The following is a 20,759-nucleotide window of genomic DNA, read 5'->3' as shown; positions in this document are numbered from 1 at the left end:
CAGCTTCTCTCATTACTCGCTCACGCCGACTGAGCCCTCGTTCATGTATTAAATTTATTTTACTACATTATCACTTTGTGTATATTTATTGATGTAACAGTTGTCTCTCATGTGATATTAATAATAATATGTTTGTATATAGGCAAGACAGTGGAACTAATGTCAGTTGGGTCATTTGGGTAAAGCTTAAGTATTGGCCAATCCAGCTACGATACGTCAGTACAGCTCCTCCCCGACATACGACCGCCCGAGTCATACCAAAATTGTCAAATTACGTACTTTTGAGTCCCAATGTCAGTGATTGCGCTGTGTACTGACAAAATTTTTGTTTGTAATTCACTTTAAAATGGCTGGCAAGCTTAAAAGTGAGTTTTGTGGTGCTGAGAAGAAAAAGAGACACCCATTTTAGATTTTCTATGTATTATTTAAGCATTTTCGACTTACGACCTGGATTTGGGTCCCTAACCCCGTCGTAAGTCGGGGAGGAGCTGTACTATGGTGGAAGAGAGGTGTCGTCTGTTGCAGGCTGGTCCACTGTAGTCAGTCTCCGCACAGCTGTCTAAGTTGAGTATACCCTCTCTCTGGTGTTTTTGGAGTTGGCATTTTGACTACTGAGATTTGTTACTGCTTGATATTGATTTTTTGTGATCCTGATGGACCTTCAGTCCTTACTCAGCCACTTCTAAAAATCATATTATTATTGTTGTTATTTATTTCATTTTGTGTACATATGTGGTGGTGGGAATAAGCTATTAAATGTTCATATATTTATTGACTTGTTTAGGTTTTGACCTGTTAATTTGACCCTTGTTGGGGGAACTGGGGATTAAAAATATAATAAATAGTACTGATATACCCCCCTGTATTTGAAAGACTTCAGTGATTTGTGTTTATGTAACAATCTACCCAAGGGTCGTAACGCAAGTTGGACTGGCCATGTTACCCCCATAGATGTAGACTGCCAAAGTAAATACTTTACAGTCACCTAACAAATAGCAAGCGTAATGCTGGCGGGCAATTGAAAGAGTATAAGGATAGTCATAAAACAATCCTGAAAAAGTGTCAAATCGACCCCCTCACCTGGGAGACAATTACTCCACATTGTAATGCTTGGAGGAGCACCGCACAAGAAGGTGTCAATACGTTTGAGTTAGTCCGACTACATACCGAGGCAGACAAGAGCCAACGCCGGAAAGACGCTGCCCCTCCCATACTAGATGTAGTCCTCCACACGTGCAACATCTGTGGACGACCCTGCCGGTCCCGTATCGGCCTCTCTAGTTACCTCAGAGCTCACCAACGAAGGTGACATCCTTAATAACTCGTATCAATTTATCATAGCTGGATGATCATCATACTCGATTCCAAGTGACAGCAAAGTAGTAGTAGTAGTACAGTAGTGTCAGATGACTGATGGCAGGGTATTATGCCATGTAAACAAAGCATCAAGAATTCAGGATAACACAATAACTCATCATCACAGGCCTAGCATGGCATTTTTTGTAGAGAACATATCTCCAATTATAGAATGGAAATCGATATATTGCTACAGTAACATATTTATTTTAGATATTGACTTAGTGTTTCATACTGTTCACTTTTTCAAATATCACCCAGTTTCTCAAAAGTACAGGTATAAAATTATTACTGTATTGCATCTATTCACTTGCTATGTAATTATTGGTTTATAATCAGGGTACACCCACAAAAAAATTATTCGGCACCTTTGTCATATTGCATCACGCGGTAAGGGTGTCAAATATTTTTTTTGTGGGTGTACATGCCTCTTGTACACACACACACACACATGCACGATACATACATGAACACCCACTAAAAAATTATTCAACACCCTTACAGCGTGATACAATATGAAACAGGTGCCGAATAACTTTTTAGTGGGTGTACATCAAAGATTTTCCTTAAAAAATTTTTTTTTTACCTACATATCTCAGCTCTTATTATGGGATGCTGTGGGAGAATGTGAGCCAATATACTGTACATAATATCAATTTATGAATTTTTGGGGAGGAAATGAACCCTTTTGTAAATCAGGGAATACCTGTACTGTATTCCTTCTCCAATTACAAGTTGTCCATCCTGTCTTCCAAATGTCCATGTCACCTTATCTCATTCACTCAGGTGATGTTACTTTTACCGTTCTATTTGGCTAATGCCAGACAATTCTATTCAGCATAGAGGAGACCCATGACAAAAATCTTTATAAGATCTTCTTCACATGAAACCACACATGTCTCTTACACAGCATTCATTGTTGACCCCATCAATTTGCATAATTTCTATAATACTGCATACTGATATCTCAATAAATTATAAACTTTGCCAATCCAGCAATATGAAATGAACAGAACTGACAAACATGAAGATGTGAAAAAACCTACAGGGGAGTAAGCATAGGTGAAAATACAGAAAATTTAGATGGTATAAAATTGTTTACATATAATAAAAGGTAAATTCACAGAAGAGATTTACAATTAATAATAATATTAATAATATTAATATTAATAATATTAATATTAATAATATTAATATTAATAATATTAATATTAATAATAATAATAATTATGTACATTACAGTAGCTGATATTTAGTATATTTGACCAAGGATAGCCAACAAAGCCATGAGATGCTTATTTCCAATAGGGTCCTCATACCAACAGCATCTGGTGTTCCCAAGTGGTCTCCCATCCATGTACTACCCTGGCCCAACATTGCTTAACTTTGCTGATTGGAGAAGAGGTGTTTCCAACATGGTATGGCCATGGTAATATAAATAAAGAGGGAGACAGTGCAAAAGATGGACTGAATAAGTAACCAAGCTGTTGTAGTCTAACAGTGTCATGTATACAGTGTGCAGTATTGGTATCAAAACCAACCTGAGATTTTAAATAACAGAAATAAAGTACAAATAGGGGAATATATGAAGTGTCCAAAGTACAATTAATTATTTTCAACATTCAAGTTATACAGTACCAACATGGGCTGAGGATAAATGGTTTTATGGGTTTTTTTAAGTTCATTAACATTTCTATAACCTTTTTTCAGTAAATTAATCATTTTCACATTCTTATGATGTTTAATGTAACTGTTACATCCCCCACCTTAATGTGAGTAGAATACAGGCTGATAATCAGAAAATTGAAAGCTTGACACAATACAGAGTGCATTAATTTTTTTTATTTTTTCCTTACCTTTACATCATAAATAGAAGGGAAGTAGAGTCTTAGAAGATCAAAAAAATCACTTTCCTCTGGCGGTAGGTTCTGATCTGTTAGCAATTTTAACAGGTAGCCGAAGTCATACCCACTGTAGAATAAAAGAAAACCAAACCAAATTAACATGTATTCTCTACCACAACATTTTATTAAGAGTCATGTCCCATATGAAGCCCTTCTCCAACAGTCAATGAAGCTTAAACTACCTTAGGTAAAATATAGATTATAGTATACTATGAACATCACCTAATCAATTAACCAATTAAAGTTACAGTACAACCCTCCTATTCAAATAATAGACCAATCCTGATTCAAACAACCAATTAATAATATAACCATCTCTTATCATCTATCGACATTAATTTCAACTGTTTTAAAAACTTGCCCTACATACTGGCACACATTCACTCATATACAGTAAATCAATATAAAATCAGACCTCTTATAATGAACAAGATACATTCTTAGGGAGTGTTAAAAGAAGTCAGTATAACATGGTGCCCATACTATAAATAAAGATGGCAGCAAAAATATTAATTGGTTCTTTTACATTTGATGGATTTTTCTTATTTTTTTACTTTCTAATGACAATTACAGTACTGTACTATTACTGTACAGTAAATTTATTAAATTAGTACCTTCCCATGTCTGTTATACATCAGATGAGGCTTCAATAAATGGGGTCTGACTGTATTTCTACCAACTTAATATACAGTACTTTCCCATTTCAATATAACAAATTATTTATTACCAAAGTACACTGATTGAAAAAAAATATCTCCCATCTCTTCTGGTAAGATATTTATGTAAAATTAGTACAGTAGCATATACTGTGTATATTAGAGAACTCTACCTATTGTTTAATCTGTCTTAATTTCTTTACATAAAGAGGTGAAAACAGGTAACAAAAATATAATTAAACAAATTTCTGAAATAAATTTTAAAAGAATTTAAGTTAATTAGAGATGACCAGAAAATTTGGAAGTGCAACTCCATATTTAATAGGCATCTGAAAGTTGCTCTTGATAACTTGTGCTACATAGGTAATATTTTCATTAAACCTAATTACCTGTGGAAGGAGAGCATCTTGATATTATCAAATAATACAATGCCAGATGTCATTAGAAGCTCAGCAAAGTTAACAGGTTCTATTCCATCTTCTTCGTGTTTTTTGAACTGTAGTCCAGAATTTTGCAGTAGGTCTATACTGTCTTGTGCATACATATCCTCCCTGAAGAAAAACTTGTGCATAAGAGATCTGAAGCATCATCATAGTTAAAAAATTAATTCAATGTTGCTTTACAATTAATCTATAACTGGGATGTCTACTTTTTCCTCCTCACTGTAGTGCATGCAAAATCTCTCATACATTTTGATATTTAGTCAAGCAATTCGTTTCAACATTTTCTTTGGGTAAAATATGCTAAGCATAATTTTTTAAAACTCTCTCATAAGTGTGCAGGGAGGACATGTCTCCAATCCTTTTGCAGTCACTTGGAGGGGGAAACTGATTACCATCTTATCCCCCCCCTGGAGGAAACACTGAAGGAGTATATGGAAAATTGCTGATTGACGTATTCAGTTTTTTGGGGGAGCAATCAGTTTGTGTATGAGTTTGTCAGGAAGTGGCAAACTGGGTACCAACAAAGGAGGATTACATAAAAAATTTGTAATTTCAACATGTCCCAGATGCTGTCTACAAATGACAATATACTAGTGAACATTTCAAAAGTAAAGTTACATGCATGACTAAATAGCTTGGAAGATAGTGTTCTGTATACTACAAGTATGTTGATAGTGACTATTAACAAAAATAAAGTTATAAAAATAAATACAAAAGTGAAGGACATGGAGAAAGAAATATTATCTTGATTGGAGATAGTGTGGAGCAAATGGGTGTTTCAACTATCTCTTAGTGGATGTGTCAGCAAATGGAACAATGAGTGATGAATTACATCACTGAGTAGGGGAAGGCAAGAAAGTACCGTACTGTAATTTAAGGATTGAGAAATATATGGACAGTTAAAACCAAAGCAAAGGTGGTTAAGACAGAGGTACAGGAGAAATAAAAACTGAGTTCACATTAATACATGGGTGTGAAACATAGACTCAATGCAATTCAAAGGAAAAAATTAAAGTGATAAAAAAAGGAATAAGAATGAGGCATAATGTGAGTTAGATGGGATGCAGAGAAAACAAAATGCAGAAATATGGAAGATACAGTAAACACCCAGAGTACCGGACACCTGAGTAATGACACGTCCGAATAACAACACAAATCTTGAGAATATTATTTAAAATCCATAAACATATCTTGGTAATTTGTGGGTCATTGTTATTGTTGTGGAGCGATAGGGCTGGGACTATATGGTCCTGCCAGCCCAGCCCGCAATACAACAATACAAAATAAAAAAGGAGTGGAACCTATTCCCTTTTACTCATTGTTATATAAACCTATAAATCGACCATAGCTTTTTATAAATACTATGTATTGTATAATACTAGACATAATGTGTAGCAAGACAAAACCAACGATTCTCAGCAGTGACCACCACAGCAGCCGACACTACAAACATGTTACCATCTCTGAGACTAATTCCCTCCAGTTACCAAATTCTATGAGAAATGAGATAAAATAATAATAACCAATGAATGTCAGGTAAAATTATACCAATAAATAAAAAATACTGTACAATATTGCCACTTGGCTACTGGACATTGAAATTTGTCTTTCCCTTCACTACACACAAGAGCAGCTCAGAACAGTTGAGATCCACCACTCCCCAGCACAGCATGAACTCTTAACACACAAAAAAAGTTTATTCCCTTTTATGTTTTTGACCTAACGATAATTAATTTGTTTTACATATTCTGTATGTAATATTGTGTGCATTTAACAGTGAAATATGAAGAAAATTAAATATATCTACCCAAAATTACAAGTTTAAAAATAACTATAACATACAGTATATGACAGCTTGGCCTGGAGTGCTAGGGGGGGAAATGGCTATAGTGATTAGTCTGGTGTTAGTATTACAAATACAGTACTGCACAAAACTTATATAAAATACTGAAAAACAAGTAAACCTATAGCAACATTTTTTTTAAATATTATCACAAACATAAAGTAACGGCCTACACAGTAAGTCAAATTAAGGCTGAAGCAAACTCACAACTCTCTCTCTACCTCCTTTTCCAGCATTTATAAACCATACCACCAACCATTCTGTTATTAACAATTGTGCTACTTCAAACAACATCTATATACAATCTAGACTAAAAAATACAGCTAAAACCATTTCGGAAAACCTAAATGAAAGTTTAACACAACTGCCATTTGCATGGACGCTGCTTCTGCGTACCACCCCCTTCTCTGCTCCCTTCTCCCCGTCCACTGCTCACATGTGCAAAGAAATGTTTATTCCCTTTACGTCTCTGACTTTATGGTAATTATATTTTTTTTTTCACAATATGTATGTAGGATTGTGTGTGCATATAACTGAGTAAAAAAGATGAAGAAAGTTACATATATCTACAATGCCACAAATGAAAAGATTATTATCTGTCAATCTTCATTTGTATCAGGTATTTGTAGATTTAAAGCAGCATAGAATGTGAATGAAGTTCTGCTCTTCAGGCATCAACATAAAGAAAGAATCTAGGGGTATGGTACGCAACCCCAGGATGAAGGAGCTTACCGCAAGTACAGGAAAATTAATTAATTTTAACCCCCAAAATAATATGGGTATAATGTATAGTTTGACCCCTTATTTTTTGCATAAAAATTTGATCATAATACTAGAATTGTACTCAAGTTTATATGGTATACAGGTACTGTATACATTCACATCAACCACTTTAATTCACACTGCACAAGGCCATCCATGCCTCTGAAAGTAACTAGAATCAAGAACTTAACCTATCCTGCAACAATTATAACTTAAAAAAATGAATTTCCTGAAATTATACTACAGTAGAACGTCGATTTAAAGCGATTCAATTTAAGATTATTGATTTAAAGCGACACCCACAATTAAGGACAATGTTTTAATTTAAAGCGAATCTTTCCTATTTTGAGCGAGTCAATCTGACGCATCATATTTAAAAATTTGCGCCTAATGTTTCTCTGGGCACGCTACACTGTCCTAAGGGCAAAGCTGTACTGTACATGTACTCAAAATAATGTACTAAATGATTACTAAAATTTTTGTCTCGTGTAAACTATAGCATGTGTTATCGCCGCTGGCTTATAAATGCTGGTGTCAGTTGTTGACGATCGCTGCCCACCTCGAACAATCATTGGATCTCTCACCCCCCACCACCACCCACACGGCCTGTTGCCTCGTGAGATGTGGCGGCTGGGGGAGGGGGGGGCGGTGTTTGCGGATAAAGAGTTCCTGATTCTGCTGAATGTAAAGGGTGGCGTGGCTCTCATGACACAGATCGCCCTCTCAAGTGATGCTCCCCCTCCCAAGCGACCTGTGACCTCGCCAGATGCGCCAAGCAGTGTTGACGCCTGGCACACCGGGAGTGTTATCACCGCTGGTGTCAGTACTGACGAGTGAGTATTGGCGTGTGAATGCTGGCGTTTGCTGCCCTACACGAACAAAGATTGGGGGGTGGGCGGTGTTTACGGAGAAGAGGTCCTGATTCCGCTAAATGAATGGCTTAAAAGGGTAGCGTGGCTGCCTGGACTTCAGGAGATCGCTTACTCGAGTGATGCTGTGAGGACCAGCCCTCGAGTGATGCTGTAATGAGCAGCCTCCTGCTCGCACTGATAAACACCACACAATCCTGTCCAAGAATTTGTGCTGAGACAATTTACACAGTACTGTTGTCTCTTGGAACACCATACTGATCTGCATTGACCTGCACTTGTAAGAACAGCATAAGTGAAGACATACCCCTCGGTACTGAAATATTGTTGACTAATTACGTCTACTCGTTTCTGCCTAACTTGGAGTAATAAGACAATGCAGAATGAAGCAAAGCTAAGATTAATAGAGTTATGAACTTTGTATCATGTCACTATGATCAATAATCAATTATAATTAAGACAAATTGTGTGAGACTAACTAATTATGTATCAGATAGATCACCATGTAATACTAATGAACACCTTGTTCTCTGCAGGTTTTGACCACATCAATAAATATTGAATGCGTCAACAGGCGGGTTTCAATCATTCCCTTTGAATTGCCCGTCACCTGAACGTCCTTATTCCCAAGGCGTTTAAAGCATGTTTATATTCAAATTAATCACTGTCTTATAAGAATTCCAGCAATGTAAATTATATTCTCCCCAGTTACTTCTGTGTCATTTTATAGGCAAAAAACATAAACTCAAGCTAAAGGACACAAATAAACAAATAAATACTGTACTTCACCAGACCTTCGGCGCCAACTGTCAAACATGTCACTGTCAACCCCCCCCCCCTCCATCTTCCCAGCCAGGGTTTGGTGTTTTAGGCTTAAAGTCTTTATCTTAAATAATATCACAGACTAAAGTTAGGAGGATATAATTTGTATTGCTGGAAACCTTGCAAGACAGCGAATAATTGAATATAAACGTCATATATTTTACACAAAAGATAAAAAATTTTGCTATCTACAATAAAATTCTTGAATTAGAACTAAAATTTGTATGTCTAATGCAAGCTTTTGCATGTTTATATTCAAATTAATCACTATCTTATAAGAATTCCAGCAATGTTAATTATATTCTCCCATGTCAGTTCAGTGACATTATATAAGAGAAAAACTTAGTCACTCTTAAGGACAGATAAATAAATAAGCACTAGACCTTGGCATCAACTGTCAAACATATCACCTCACCTCCCCCCCTCCAGTAAACAGACCATTTAAACATCCCTTAATTTTAGCTGTGTTGATTTATGAGTGTTTGTTTTAACATAATACTACAAAATACAATAAAAAACAATGTTTTGTTTATTTTAGGAGATGGGGCTGAGGTGCATCTAGGTAGACTTTGTCTTTTTAGTATTTTGTGTTTCTCTCAAGTACCAAACTAAATTATTCCATTGAAACAACACTTCAATTTCGTGCAAATTGGGTTTAAAGCGACCTCTCTTGGAACCTATCTCGTGTTATATCGACATTCTACTTTTATATGGTATACAGGTACAGTCAGCCCTTCACATACGCGGGTTTAGCATACATGGATTCGCAAATACGTGGATTGCCCCACCGGAGGAATATTCTGTACATTGAAGTAATTGAAATACATTCAAATCACGCGCCATTCAAATCGTGCACGGCACCGCACACCGCCCGCCACCACCCTGCGCTCCCTCACTCAGTCAGTCTCGCTGTAACCACGTGTTGACATCAGCATTGTAGGTCGACCCTGATTTTTTTACCAAAAAATCGTTAATTTATGATATTCCTTGTTTATAGGTCCACCCAAATTTTTGAGGGTATTGGAACAACAAAACCTTCAGTAAAAACGCTCTACATCCTATAAACTGAGGCTCGCCGTGCCTGAAACGCAGAGTACCGAAGGCAAATTGTTTACCATTTATTATTACGACACTTTTCACTGAAACGCGGTTAGTTTCAACAAAAATATTGTATATTTCCATTCAAGTATTTATTCTAGTCAATTAGGAGGGAATATTATTGTAATACAACAGTTTTTTAACTGAAAACCAGTACTGTACACTAATGTGCAACAATTTTTATCTCTTGAACAAAATATATGACTTTATATTCAAAATATTGGCTGTCTTGCAAGGATTCCAGCAATGCAAATTATTATCTCCTAACTTTAGTCAGAGATATTATATAAGATAAAAACTGTAAGCCTAAAACCCTGGCTGGGGGAGAGGGATGGAGCCAGCCAGCCAGCCAGCGAGGGGTGGGGGGGTTGAGGTGATATATTTGACAATTTGAGCCGAAGGTCTCTGTGTGTTTATTTAACAGTCCTACTAAGCTTCTCTCATTTTAAAATGCCAGTGAAATGACCTAGGAGAATATAATTAACATAGCTGGGATTCTTGTAAGATACTGATTTATTTGAATATAAACATGCTGTAATTCGCACTAGACCTAACAATTTTAGTACCGTAATCAAATTAGTACATGTGCACTCCAGCTTTGCACTAAGGTCATTTATCTCTTTTACGTTTCTTTTAGTATGGTGTGTGCATGTAAATGGATGAAAATAAATGAAGAAATTAATGTAAATCTACCCAAAAATACAGTTGGAAATTTTTTTATAAAATGTACTACAGTATTGTACACTAATGTACTACAGTACATTTTTTATATCTTGAGCAAAATATATGACGCCTGTATTTAAATTTATCTCTGTCTTGCAAGGATTTCAGCAATGCAAATTATATTATCCTAACTTTAGTCTGAGATATTATATAAAATAAACATAAAGAAATCATCAATCTTTTGTCTGGGAACACAAGGAGGGAGGTAGCCAGCCGAGCGTGGGATGAGGGGGGAGAACAGGGGGGGGGGAGGTGAGGTGAGGTGACAGTGTGTCTGGCGTTTGTTTGTTTATTTATTTGAGATAAGATTTGACAGTTGGCGCTGAAGGCCTGTGTGTTTATTTATCATTACTTAAGAGTGACTAAGCTCTTCTCATAATTTGCCACCAAAACAACCTGGGTGAATATAACTTACATTGCTGGGATTCTTGTAAGATAGTGATTTATTTGAATACCTGTATAAACAATCTATATTTGCAATAGACATAACAATTTAAGTACCGTAATCATTTAGTACATGTACAGTACAGGTTTGTTCCACGGTAAAATCTTTTGAACAACGAAAGAAAGCGAAAGTCATTGTTTTCGTCATGATTTTATCCCACTTTCCACTGTAATACGTAAGTCATTTCAGCAAAAATATTACATTTCCATACTTATTTCTGAGAATATATTCATTCAGTCACAGTTAAGGTAAAATATACTTGTGATGTAATATTTTAATGAAAATACCAGGTATTTAGAAATATGGTATTGTAGTTTTCTTTTGTTTCAAATTTAATTAACAAAGATTGATGTTTCAAATGTAATGAACAAAACTTTATGTACAGTATCTACAAATAAACTTTAAAAAATGAACACTTTATGTTTTACATCGTCCTGTGCATACCATACCATGCATTTGGCTACCTTGGGCTTGCTATGATGACACAAGAGATCTGCCCTGGCAACTGTACCGACACTCACAGCTGGTAGTGCGTTGGTGCGTCGTTTCCATTGTTTACTGGTAGTTACTGGTAAATATTTTTCAACCTAACGAAACTATTGCCCGTTTAGAGGTCGACCCCCAATTTTTTGCCAAATAATTTGGTCTTAAAAACTCGAGCTACACACAGGTATATACGGTAAATAAGGACATGGGGGGCCAGGTTTTTTTTTAGGTATTTAGGGGGGGGGAGGGGCAGCAAAAGTACACGGATTTTTAACATTCACGAGTATCTCTGTTACCTAACCCCCGCGTATGTTAAGGGCCGACTGTACTGTATACATCCACATCAACCACTTTAAATCACACTGCACAAGGCCATACATGCCTCTGAAAGTAACTAGGCCTGCTTTTTGTGTCATCTGCTCCCATTGGGGTCACACCTTCACTGCCTGCTGTCGAAGTGATCGTCCCAGATGTCGCCTCTGTTCACGTAACCATCACTCCTCCGTCTGTGCCCAAAAAATCAAAGGCCACCTCAATGGGGATTGTGTGGGCTATGTTGTTGACCCCAGGTGTTGTAATTAAGGTGGCTGGCACAATGCTGACTCACGACAATGCCCCAAACGTCCGTCTGTCCCAGGAGAAAAGCCTCCCCGAAGGCTGCGTCAATCTCAACCTCTCCCCCAGCCTACCGAGCCTTCTTTAACAACACCAGCCCCTGCCTGGCCTCATCTGGCTGCAACACAGCATTCCCGGCCATCTCCTAACTCAATTACAACTGGGCCTCCTCCCCGTCTCCACTCAGACACTGTCAGACCTTGTGCCCCCACCGGTGCCCCCCCACAACCCCTCTCCGGTGACACGACACAGATCATATCCCTCTTACACGAATTTACCAACCGTATTGAAAGACTCTTTGATACACTCTGTACCGCCATCTCCAACCTACACAGACTACCCCTGCCTCCAGCAGCTACCCAGTCACCCCCTCTTATGGTTTGACACAACCTGGTAGCCCCCCAGTGTGCCCCTCATGCTCACGGCCTACTCCACCGCTGCCTGGCACCACTGCTGGCGTCCACACAAAGCCTGCCCCGTGCCCGGCTGCCCCCGTCCACCCACCACACGCTCATGGTCCCAAGGACACCACCCATGGCTCCCCGTCCTCCACCAGCATGCCAGCACCTGGGGGCCATCCACTCCAGTTCTTCACATCAATTGACCACCATGCGAACATGCTAGTGGACTACGTATCTACACCAAGAAGGATGTCCCCTACCAACCTCTCGACATCCCCCTTGAAGACGACACTACCGACGTACACGTCATCACAATCACACTAAAAGTTATGTCCCTCAATATTGTCAATGCCGATGGCTATGGCTTGGCACTGGACATTATTAGGGACAAGCCACGCTTTGCCATAAATAGATAAATTGTACCGGGAAATTTTCCCCCCACACAAATCATTCTGTCACTTTATGTAACTTGCTGACAAAACCCATGACCCTTCAGGCTTTTACGCCCTTAATGCATGAGTCATAAAGGCAAGCATAAACTCCGCATGCTTCCCAGATGGGCACTGTAAAAGCTTCTGCGCTTCACCATGCACAGGACGTAAGGGGGTACCCAATAAACTAGCCCCTCCGGGACAATCTAAAAAAAAAAAAAGTAACTAGAATCGAGAACTTTACCTATACGTACTGTATCAATTATTCCTTAAAAAAAATTTCCTTTAATTATACTATCACAAGTAGCTATGATTATTTTACTATAATCTATAATGAGTTTAAGTAAGCCAATCTGATTTAGTGTAATATGTTGGCTGTTGTTTTGAACAGTTGTGCCTCCCTGCTGATATGGATGTCTTGCATATAGCAAATTCCATCTCAGTAATGACATCACTGTGGCTTAATTCATCAGGTAAGCAGGGTCTTTCCTTTATGTGGAAGTGAAAGAAGTGTCAGGCTCAGAGTGGATCAGGATCTGCTCAGGTGGTACGAACATGTTGAGAGAATTGAATGTGAGAGACTGACAGAAAGAGTGTAGTATAAACATAGGTGAAAGAACAGGAGGGAAAATTTCTTTTGTAACTTCAGATTTTTGTAAATGGGAGACTGCCTGCATAACCAAACTGACAAAAGCAGTGTCATATATTATGGTACAAGCTTTCCTTGGACAGATGCTCGTGAGAGTATCAACTTTATGCAATTAATCACTTTAGGGAAGCCTCTTTGACCCATACTATTCAGTTGATAGATTTTTTTTTGGGGATAGCCCTCTCGGCAGAGCATGCAGTATGGTACGGTAAGGTCATGAGGGTGATAAAAGTTCGGTTTGATATTACGGTTCGATATTTTTTCCAAAGTTCGGTACGGTATGAAAGTACAATTAATTTTTTGTACTTCTATTGCACCTTTTCGAACAAAGCCACTTCCTTGAAATGTTGACTGGCCAAGACAATAGCTTGGGGCAATGCAGGTGTGCTCCAGCCTTCAGGTCAGGTCAGGTGAAGCCATGAGGTCAGGTCAAGTCAGGTCAGATCCGGCCACACTTAGTGAGCCCCACAAAATTACATTGTCCCAGGGAAGATGCACCTGCCAGCTGACACACACACACATAATGACATATTCTCATCGGGCTGCCAGTCACACAAGCTAGTGTCGAACGAACCTTTTTCGCCTTGTGATATACAGTATATTGCAAGAACGTCGGCTGGGACTCAAGGCAGACATTATTGATGCTATAATGATGTTGCGTTGCAACACATAATATGTAGTTTTTGTGGGTTAAGGACAGAAAATTAAGTAAAATGTGTAATTTAGCATTAATATGTTAGAATATTAATTATTATTATGTTAAGAACAAAATACTAAAGTTAATAATACAATAATTCTTGTTTTGCTACACCTGAAATTGGGATACATTTTGTTTTGGGGATATGAAATCAGGTATGGAATTACGGTATGATATTTTATAGTACTAATACGGTATGAAAGTATATCTGAGGTATGGTATGAAATTACGGTATGGTATTTTTCCTTTTGTAAAATTATGATAAATCAATCGTACCATACCAAAATGCATGCTCTGCCTCCTGGGCACAGGTCATCAACCACAATGGGCCCTAGGGGCAAAAAAATAAGAGTAAAAAGAAATTAATGTATTATTATTATTATTATTATCATCATTACAGTACAGTACTACACTCCCCAAACTTCTTTGAATTAGAGAATAGAAACAATATCTTTGAAGGATTTTTGTTTTGTTTTCAGGATTAATTTTTTCCTTAAAAAATAATTACCGGGGTACCTTTTGCTTTTAAACCATAGAAGAAGACTGAAATACAGTATATATATATATATATATATATATATATATATATATATATATATATATATATATATATATATATATATATATATATATATATATATATATATATATATATTATATATATATATATACACACACACAATCAACACTTCAACCCGCCAGGATTCGAACCCACGGCCCATGACTGAGACCGGGGAACGCTAACCGCTGGACCACCAGGATGCTAAAAGCAGTCCTAGACTTTGTTATATTTCACACAAAGCCTGTTCAACGAGCTTATGGCGCCGTGAACCTCTAATGGGGACTACCCGTATCACGTAGGTGGTCAGAGTAACGTTTTACCAAATCTGGCTAATGAAATATATATATATATATATATATATATATATATATATATATATATATATATATATATATATATATATATATATATATATATATATATATATATATGTATGTATGTATGTATGTATGTGTATGTATGTATGTGTATGTATGTATGTATGTATGTGTGTATGTATGTATGTATGTATGTATGTATGTATGTATGTATGTATGTATGTATGTATGTATGTATGTATGTATGTATGTATGTATGTATGTATGTATGTATGTATGTATGTATGTATGTATTTATTTATTTATGTATGTATGTATGTACAGGTTACTGACCTCTTATCCTAAATCTAAACCTAAAAGGCTCTGAAACCGAGTTTTTTTTGTGGAGCAATTTTTTTTTTTTTTTTTTTTTTGTAGTTAGCCCACCAGGCACAGGTCACTGACCCACATCAGGCCTGGGGTGAAAATGTAATAATAATAATAATTATAATAACAATGATAATACAGTAATAATAATAATTATTCATAGTTAATAAAAAATTTTAAAATGTAATAAAATGTAATAGTAATAATAATTATAATAACAATGATAATACAGTAATAATAATAATTATTCATAGTTAATAAAAAATTTTATAAATAATACACAAAAATAAAATAAGAATGATAACAATAATAATAATAACAATAATACTGTAATAATAATAATAATAATAATAATAATAATAATAATAATAATAATAATAATAAAGAAATACAAGAATGGAAAAAAGATCAAAAGTGCAAAACACGACCTAGACCTATGAATTATTATTGTTATTATTAATATTATTATAAATATTATTATTATTATATTTTAGCCCCCAGGCCCCAATGTGGGTCAGTGACCTGTGGTGGGCTAGATCCCCCAAAAAAAAAAACTAATTAACCATTCTGAAAACCGAAAAAATCCAAAAACCGAAATGCAACTGGTCCCAAGGATTTCGGATAAGGGATTGTCAACCTGTATGTACAGTATGTATGTATGTATGTATTTATGCATGTATGTATGTATGTATGTATTTATGCATGTGTATGTATGTATGTAATAATAATAATAATAATAATAATAATTAACGGTTTATTGAAAGAGCATAGCAGCCAGAAGGCTGAAAATATACAGTTACATTGGGGAATGGGTTTCGATTTACAAATAATATACAAGTAACATATGTGATACAAATAAGATATATAATAACTAGATGGAGGAAAGCTCAAACTACAGGGCATTTCAACATAGTGACAGTGCAAGAAGTAGGATTTACTGGGAGTAAATATGGTTTATTACAAGTTATTGATAATTTTTACAATGGTTGGGACTGGGCTGTTCTTATATATATATATATATATATATATATATATATATATATATATATATATATATATATATATATATATATATATATATATATATATATATATATATATATATATATAATATATATATATATAAATAAAAGATATCCCATAAATATATATATAAATATAATATATATATATATATATATATATATATATATATATATATATATATATATATATATATATATATATATATATATATATATTAGACAGACATCTTGCAAATTCAATATTTTTGAGAAATCATAGTAAGATCCATCCACTTCAAAACTTACGTGAGATTAAACTTGAAATTAAACTGCCAAGTACTAAACCCCTGAGGTGTCTTGCCATGTTCATCAAGAAATGTGAGACCCAGCTGGATGATTTTGAGGAGGTCCACATTGCATCTTAGCAGCTGGTACTGGTAATCTGCATTACTTCGGAACTCACCAATTGGTCGTGCAACCACACCAGGAAACTCTGTGTCCTGGGGAGTGTAAAAAAAGTGAGTGCAGTTAATAAGAAAAGTAGTAGTGTAGTTAATCAAAATAAATTCAGGAAGCGCAACTTAGAATGAGGATATACTTGCAAGTACTGTATTAGATAATTAAAAATACAGTATAGTACAGTATGTATATGTAATCTTAATAAGTAAAACTTTAATTAGTAACAGGTACATGTGTACACAATGCAAACACAAAAGACCCTCAATAAATAAATAAATAAATAACAACCTTATATAGAACACTGTGATAAAGTGTGTCAGCCACTAAATTAGACCATAATTTTGAGTGCAATGAAGGGTTCTGATGGAGATTTGCTGTTTAAACAATAATCTGAATCAGTAGTGAAGGGTTTGTATAGAAAAATCACTGGTCAAAGAAAAATAGTAAGCATGTAAGGGAAAGTAATGGATGTAGAACAATGTCAGCCAAGAAAATAATATTTTTCTAAGCAGCAAAAGAACAGCTTTATTAACCACTACAAGAAACACTATAAAAATAATATGAAGATTGATGCTGGGGGTTTTAGAATGTCAAAGACAGTTTGTGTGGATTGTAAAAGCGTAGAATAATCATTTATGATCTTTAATCGCTTTCATTTCCTTGTAAAAAAAATTATTATATATAGGGGATACCAATGAACTTCTAGGGTCCATGAAGATATCTCTATTTCATTCAAGAACAAGATTTTATGGAACTTAAACACATTCTTTACCAAGGCTCCTCTGTATTTATTAAACACTCACACATAGTTTTATATGGTTCTCTTTTGTTAAGCAAGGTCAAAAGTGGTAATAAGCACAAATTTCATTATGGTAACTGTAACAGCTTAACAGCTAAGAAATTGTTTTAATTTGGAACTTCTAAAATCTGCAAAACATATGGTAACTAAAGTACTGTATAGTTACTAATTGGAGAATGGCGTGAACATAATACTGGGACGTATTAAAGGAGGATTTGATAACTATAATAAAATACTGCAAACAAAATTTGTTTACAGACACCTAAATAACTGCCATTACATACCATGGCAACATAGGGGAACTGGTGCACAATGCAGCGGATGTGATGAAACTCCTCTTCCATGTTGTGTGCCCATACTTCTCGTATCCCACAATCCTCATTGGACATCGGCCGTGTCACTCCACTGTTCCTCCCTCCCCCACGATTACCACCACCGTCACTGTTCTCTCTCTCCCCTGTCCCACTACTTCCACCGCCCAACACGAACGGCCCAGTTATACTCGGCATCACACTTTGAACCATTCAAAAACGGTTACAAAACTCTGGAATGGGTACCATAAGAAAATTAGATATTCGTGGGCCATGTTTGGCTAAATAATAAATACATAATTACATGTATACAGTACTGTATAACAATTACATTTACATATGAAAACAGTACAGAATATTCTTTCTGACCATTACAGCATACACTATACCTGTACATGAAAATAAACATATAATAATGCAGTGATTCTGAATGAAATACAGTACAGGTATGTGATTCTGTCACTCAAACATTTTCTTTCAACCTTTTATAGTAATTTTTGGTATCATTTTAGTTTCAATCATCTGGGGAATCTTAGGTATTTAACTATTGGCATCAGTAGTTTAGACAATTCTAAGACACCTTTCTTCTATGACGTTTCCCTCGCAAACGACTTACATATGCTAAGGAGGTGGGGAAGCAAAGCCCCCCCAGTTAGAAGGTTAGGTCAGGTCATTTGCAAGGGAAACATCATAGAATTGTCTAAACTGCTGATTCCAGTAATTAAATACCTAAGATTCCCCAGACGACCGAAACTAAAACTTTACCTAATTTTGTTGTAAATATATAATTAAAACCCATTTCAGCTATTTTTGTTTAATCACTCTTTTTTTCTAATATAATTTTGCATGCTTTATTAATTTCTGACCTTCACTTCTTGTGCAAATGTTTCAGAAATTACAAAAAATAATCTAACCTAACCTTACAGTATTTCTACATTTTCAAAAATGAAAATGTAACCAAACCAAACTAAACCTAACCAAACCTAAAATATCTTACCACATGATAACTATCTCTCTCTTGCCTAGTGATTCAAGGATTATCGCACTGTCCGCAGGTTGAAATTTTCCTAAGAATGCCATCCTTCAGAAAAATGTCTGTTTTATACATCATCTCTGTTTGAGTTGTATTAATTTCACAAGGTCCAAGAATGAATAATTACAACTGCCACACACAACCATATTTCAGGAGAGTCAAGACACAACTGAAATAGGCTAGAGAAAAGAATTTTTAGTACTCGATGATGATTGTCTGAATCAGAACCGCCTTGATCTTAATTAACTTGATGACCAACTTGGCGCAACAGACCTGGTAAAAGTAACCCAGTATTTTATAACGTATATATAATTCCACAACAACGCTAGTTAATATCCATGTGCACAAAATTTCAAGCACTTGGTAATGCATGGTATTTTTCCCAGTCTTTCCATAAGGTTGATTTCTTAATTGCTAAAATGGGCTTTAATCATACATTAACACAATTTTTTCCATTCCAGTTTTAAACTCACAATAATACTATAGATTTGGATTTCTCTTGCTAAGAACATGAGTACCCTTATGTCATGCCCTGCTATGTATCCAAATGTTCTTTATTTTCATTAGCATTTGTCCTAAACGAGTTTGATTAAAGGCAAAATATCTACAGTACAGAGGAAGGCTACTGTTATGGTATGCTGCACAGGATAACCTAACCCAACCACCCATGTGGTAACCAACAATGTGAAGACTTTTGACTCATTTATTGCAACTAAAAACAATATTTTAGCTAATAAAGATTGAGAGATGATTTCACAAGCCACACAGGGCACCTTTCAACAAAAAATACGTGAAAATACAATAATACAGTAATGCCAGGAACCCAAAAGTATGGTTCTGATTTCGGCTCCTACTAAAGTTACTGCATATCCATATAGGAAATATTTCAAAATCTTAATTAAAAAGAATTGGCTAGGTTATACTCTGAGGTACCGTTGACTGTAGTAACAATAGTAAATGGGATTCTATATTCTAAATTCAATAATAGTTCACATCTTACCTTACTCTAAAATGTAAACATTGCCAGGCTGCACAATCTCCACCCTTACTGATTTCACCTGTAATTTTCAAGCTTTCTCACAACTTAGATATCTACAACCACTTTCTTTTGAAGTAAACCGTATAAGAGCACTCTTTAGTATCACTAAGCTGGGCGGGCCATACGTTAACTACAGGTTACAAAAAGAAAAGGGCATTCGACAGCCGCCTTATCAGCATCTTCACCATTCACGGTCCATCAAAATGAAAATACTACACTGGGTTTTAACATATGGGTGGATCCCGTTGGCTTTCTGACGCATCACTTACTTTGGGGTGAATTTCAAGATGCTTGTGGACTATATAAAGTAAAACGGAAGTTTATATATGGAGAGTAGTAAACATTCAAACAAATTCGAGTGGTTCCTGTGTCCACAAGCACAGCTGACAGTGACGTCATTTACCACATAAGAAAATGGGAAATATTTTTGTACTACGAAAAACCTGATAGGGAAGCTTTGTATGTTTGGGGATATTTAGAGATATTTTAGTGTAAGTTTATTTGTTGATTTAATATTCCATGTGCAAACTACTGTAAATGCAGATTTTATAGTGTGGAAGGGAATGAATCTCCCTGTTATTGTTGAAATGTAAACTTCCATAGGACTTATACTTGATACTCTAACTTTAATTATGCAGTATAATTTAAGCTTTTTAATTTAATTAAGGG

The 20,759-nt window shown here is 35.7% G+C and overlaps 1 protein-coding gene across 3 annotated transcripts in view; it reads right to left on the bottom strand.

The window, feature by feature from the left end:
- LOC121865478 (CCR4-NOT transcription complex subunit 7-like) overlaps positions 1–20,509 on the bottom strand; it is an 88,774-nt gene extending 68,265 nt beyond the window's left edge. For 2 of the 3 annotated variants that reach the window (XM_042364950.1, XM_042364953.1), the window contains exons 1-5: positions 20,052–20,506; positions 17,992–18,251; positions 16,756–16,949; positions 4,306–4,467; positions 3,213–3,327 (exon numbers count right to left, since the gene is read on the bottom strand). In XM_042364950.1, coding sequence (XP_042220884.1) covers positions 3,213–3,327; positions 4,306–4,467; positions 16,756–16,949; positions 17,992–18,231 — 711 coding nt within the window. In that variant the 5' untranslated portion in view covers positions 18,232–18,251; positions 20,052–20,506. Of the gene's footprint in view, positions 1–3,212; positions 3,328–4,305; positions 4,468–16,755; positions 16,950–17,991; positions 18,252–20,051 lie in introns of all 3 variants that reach the window. The other variant, XM_042364952.1, reaches the window with a different exon arrangement.
- Positions 20,510–20,759: the final 250 nt, after the last annotated feature.

Source organism: Homarus americanus, unplaced genomic scaffold (genome assembly GCF_018991925.1).
Source record: "Homarus americanus isolate GMGI-L3 unplaced genomic scaffold, GMGI_Hamer_2.0 scaffold25483, whole genome shotgun sequence".
Taxonomy (NCBI): Eukaryota; Metazoa; Arthropoda; class Malacostraca; order Decapoda; family Nephropidae; genus Homarus; species Homarus americanus.
The sequence above is the reverse complement of the archived record's forward strand: the minus strand, read 5'-3'. Positions and strand labels throughout refer to the sequence as shown.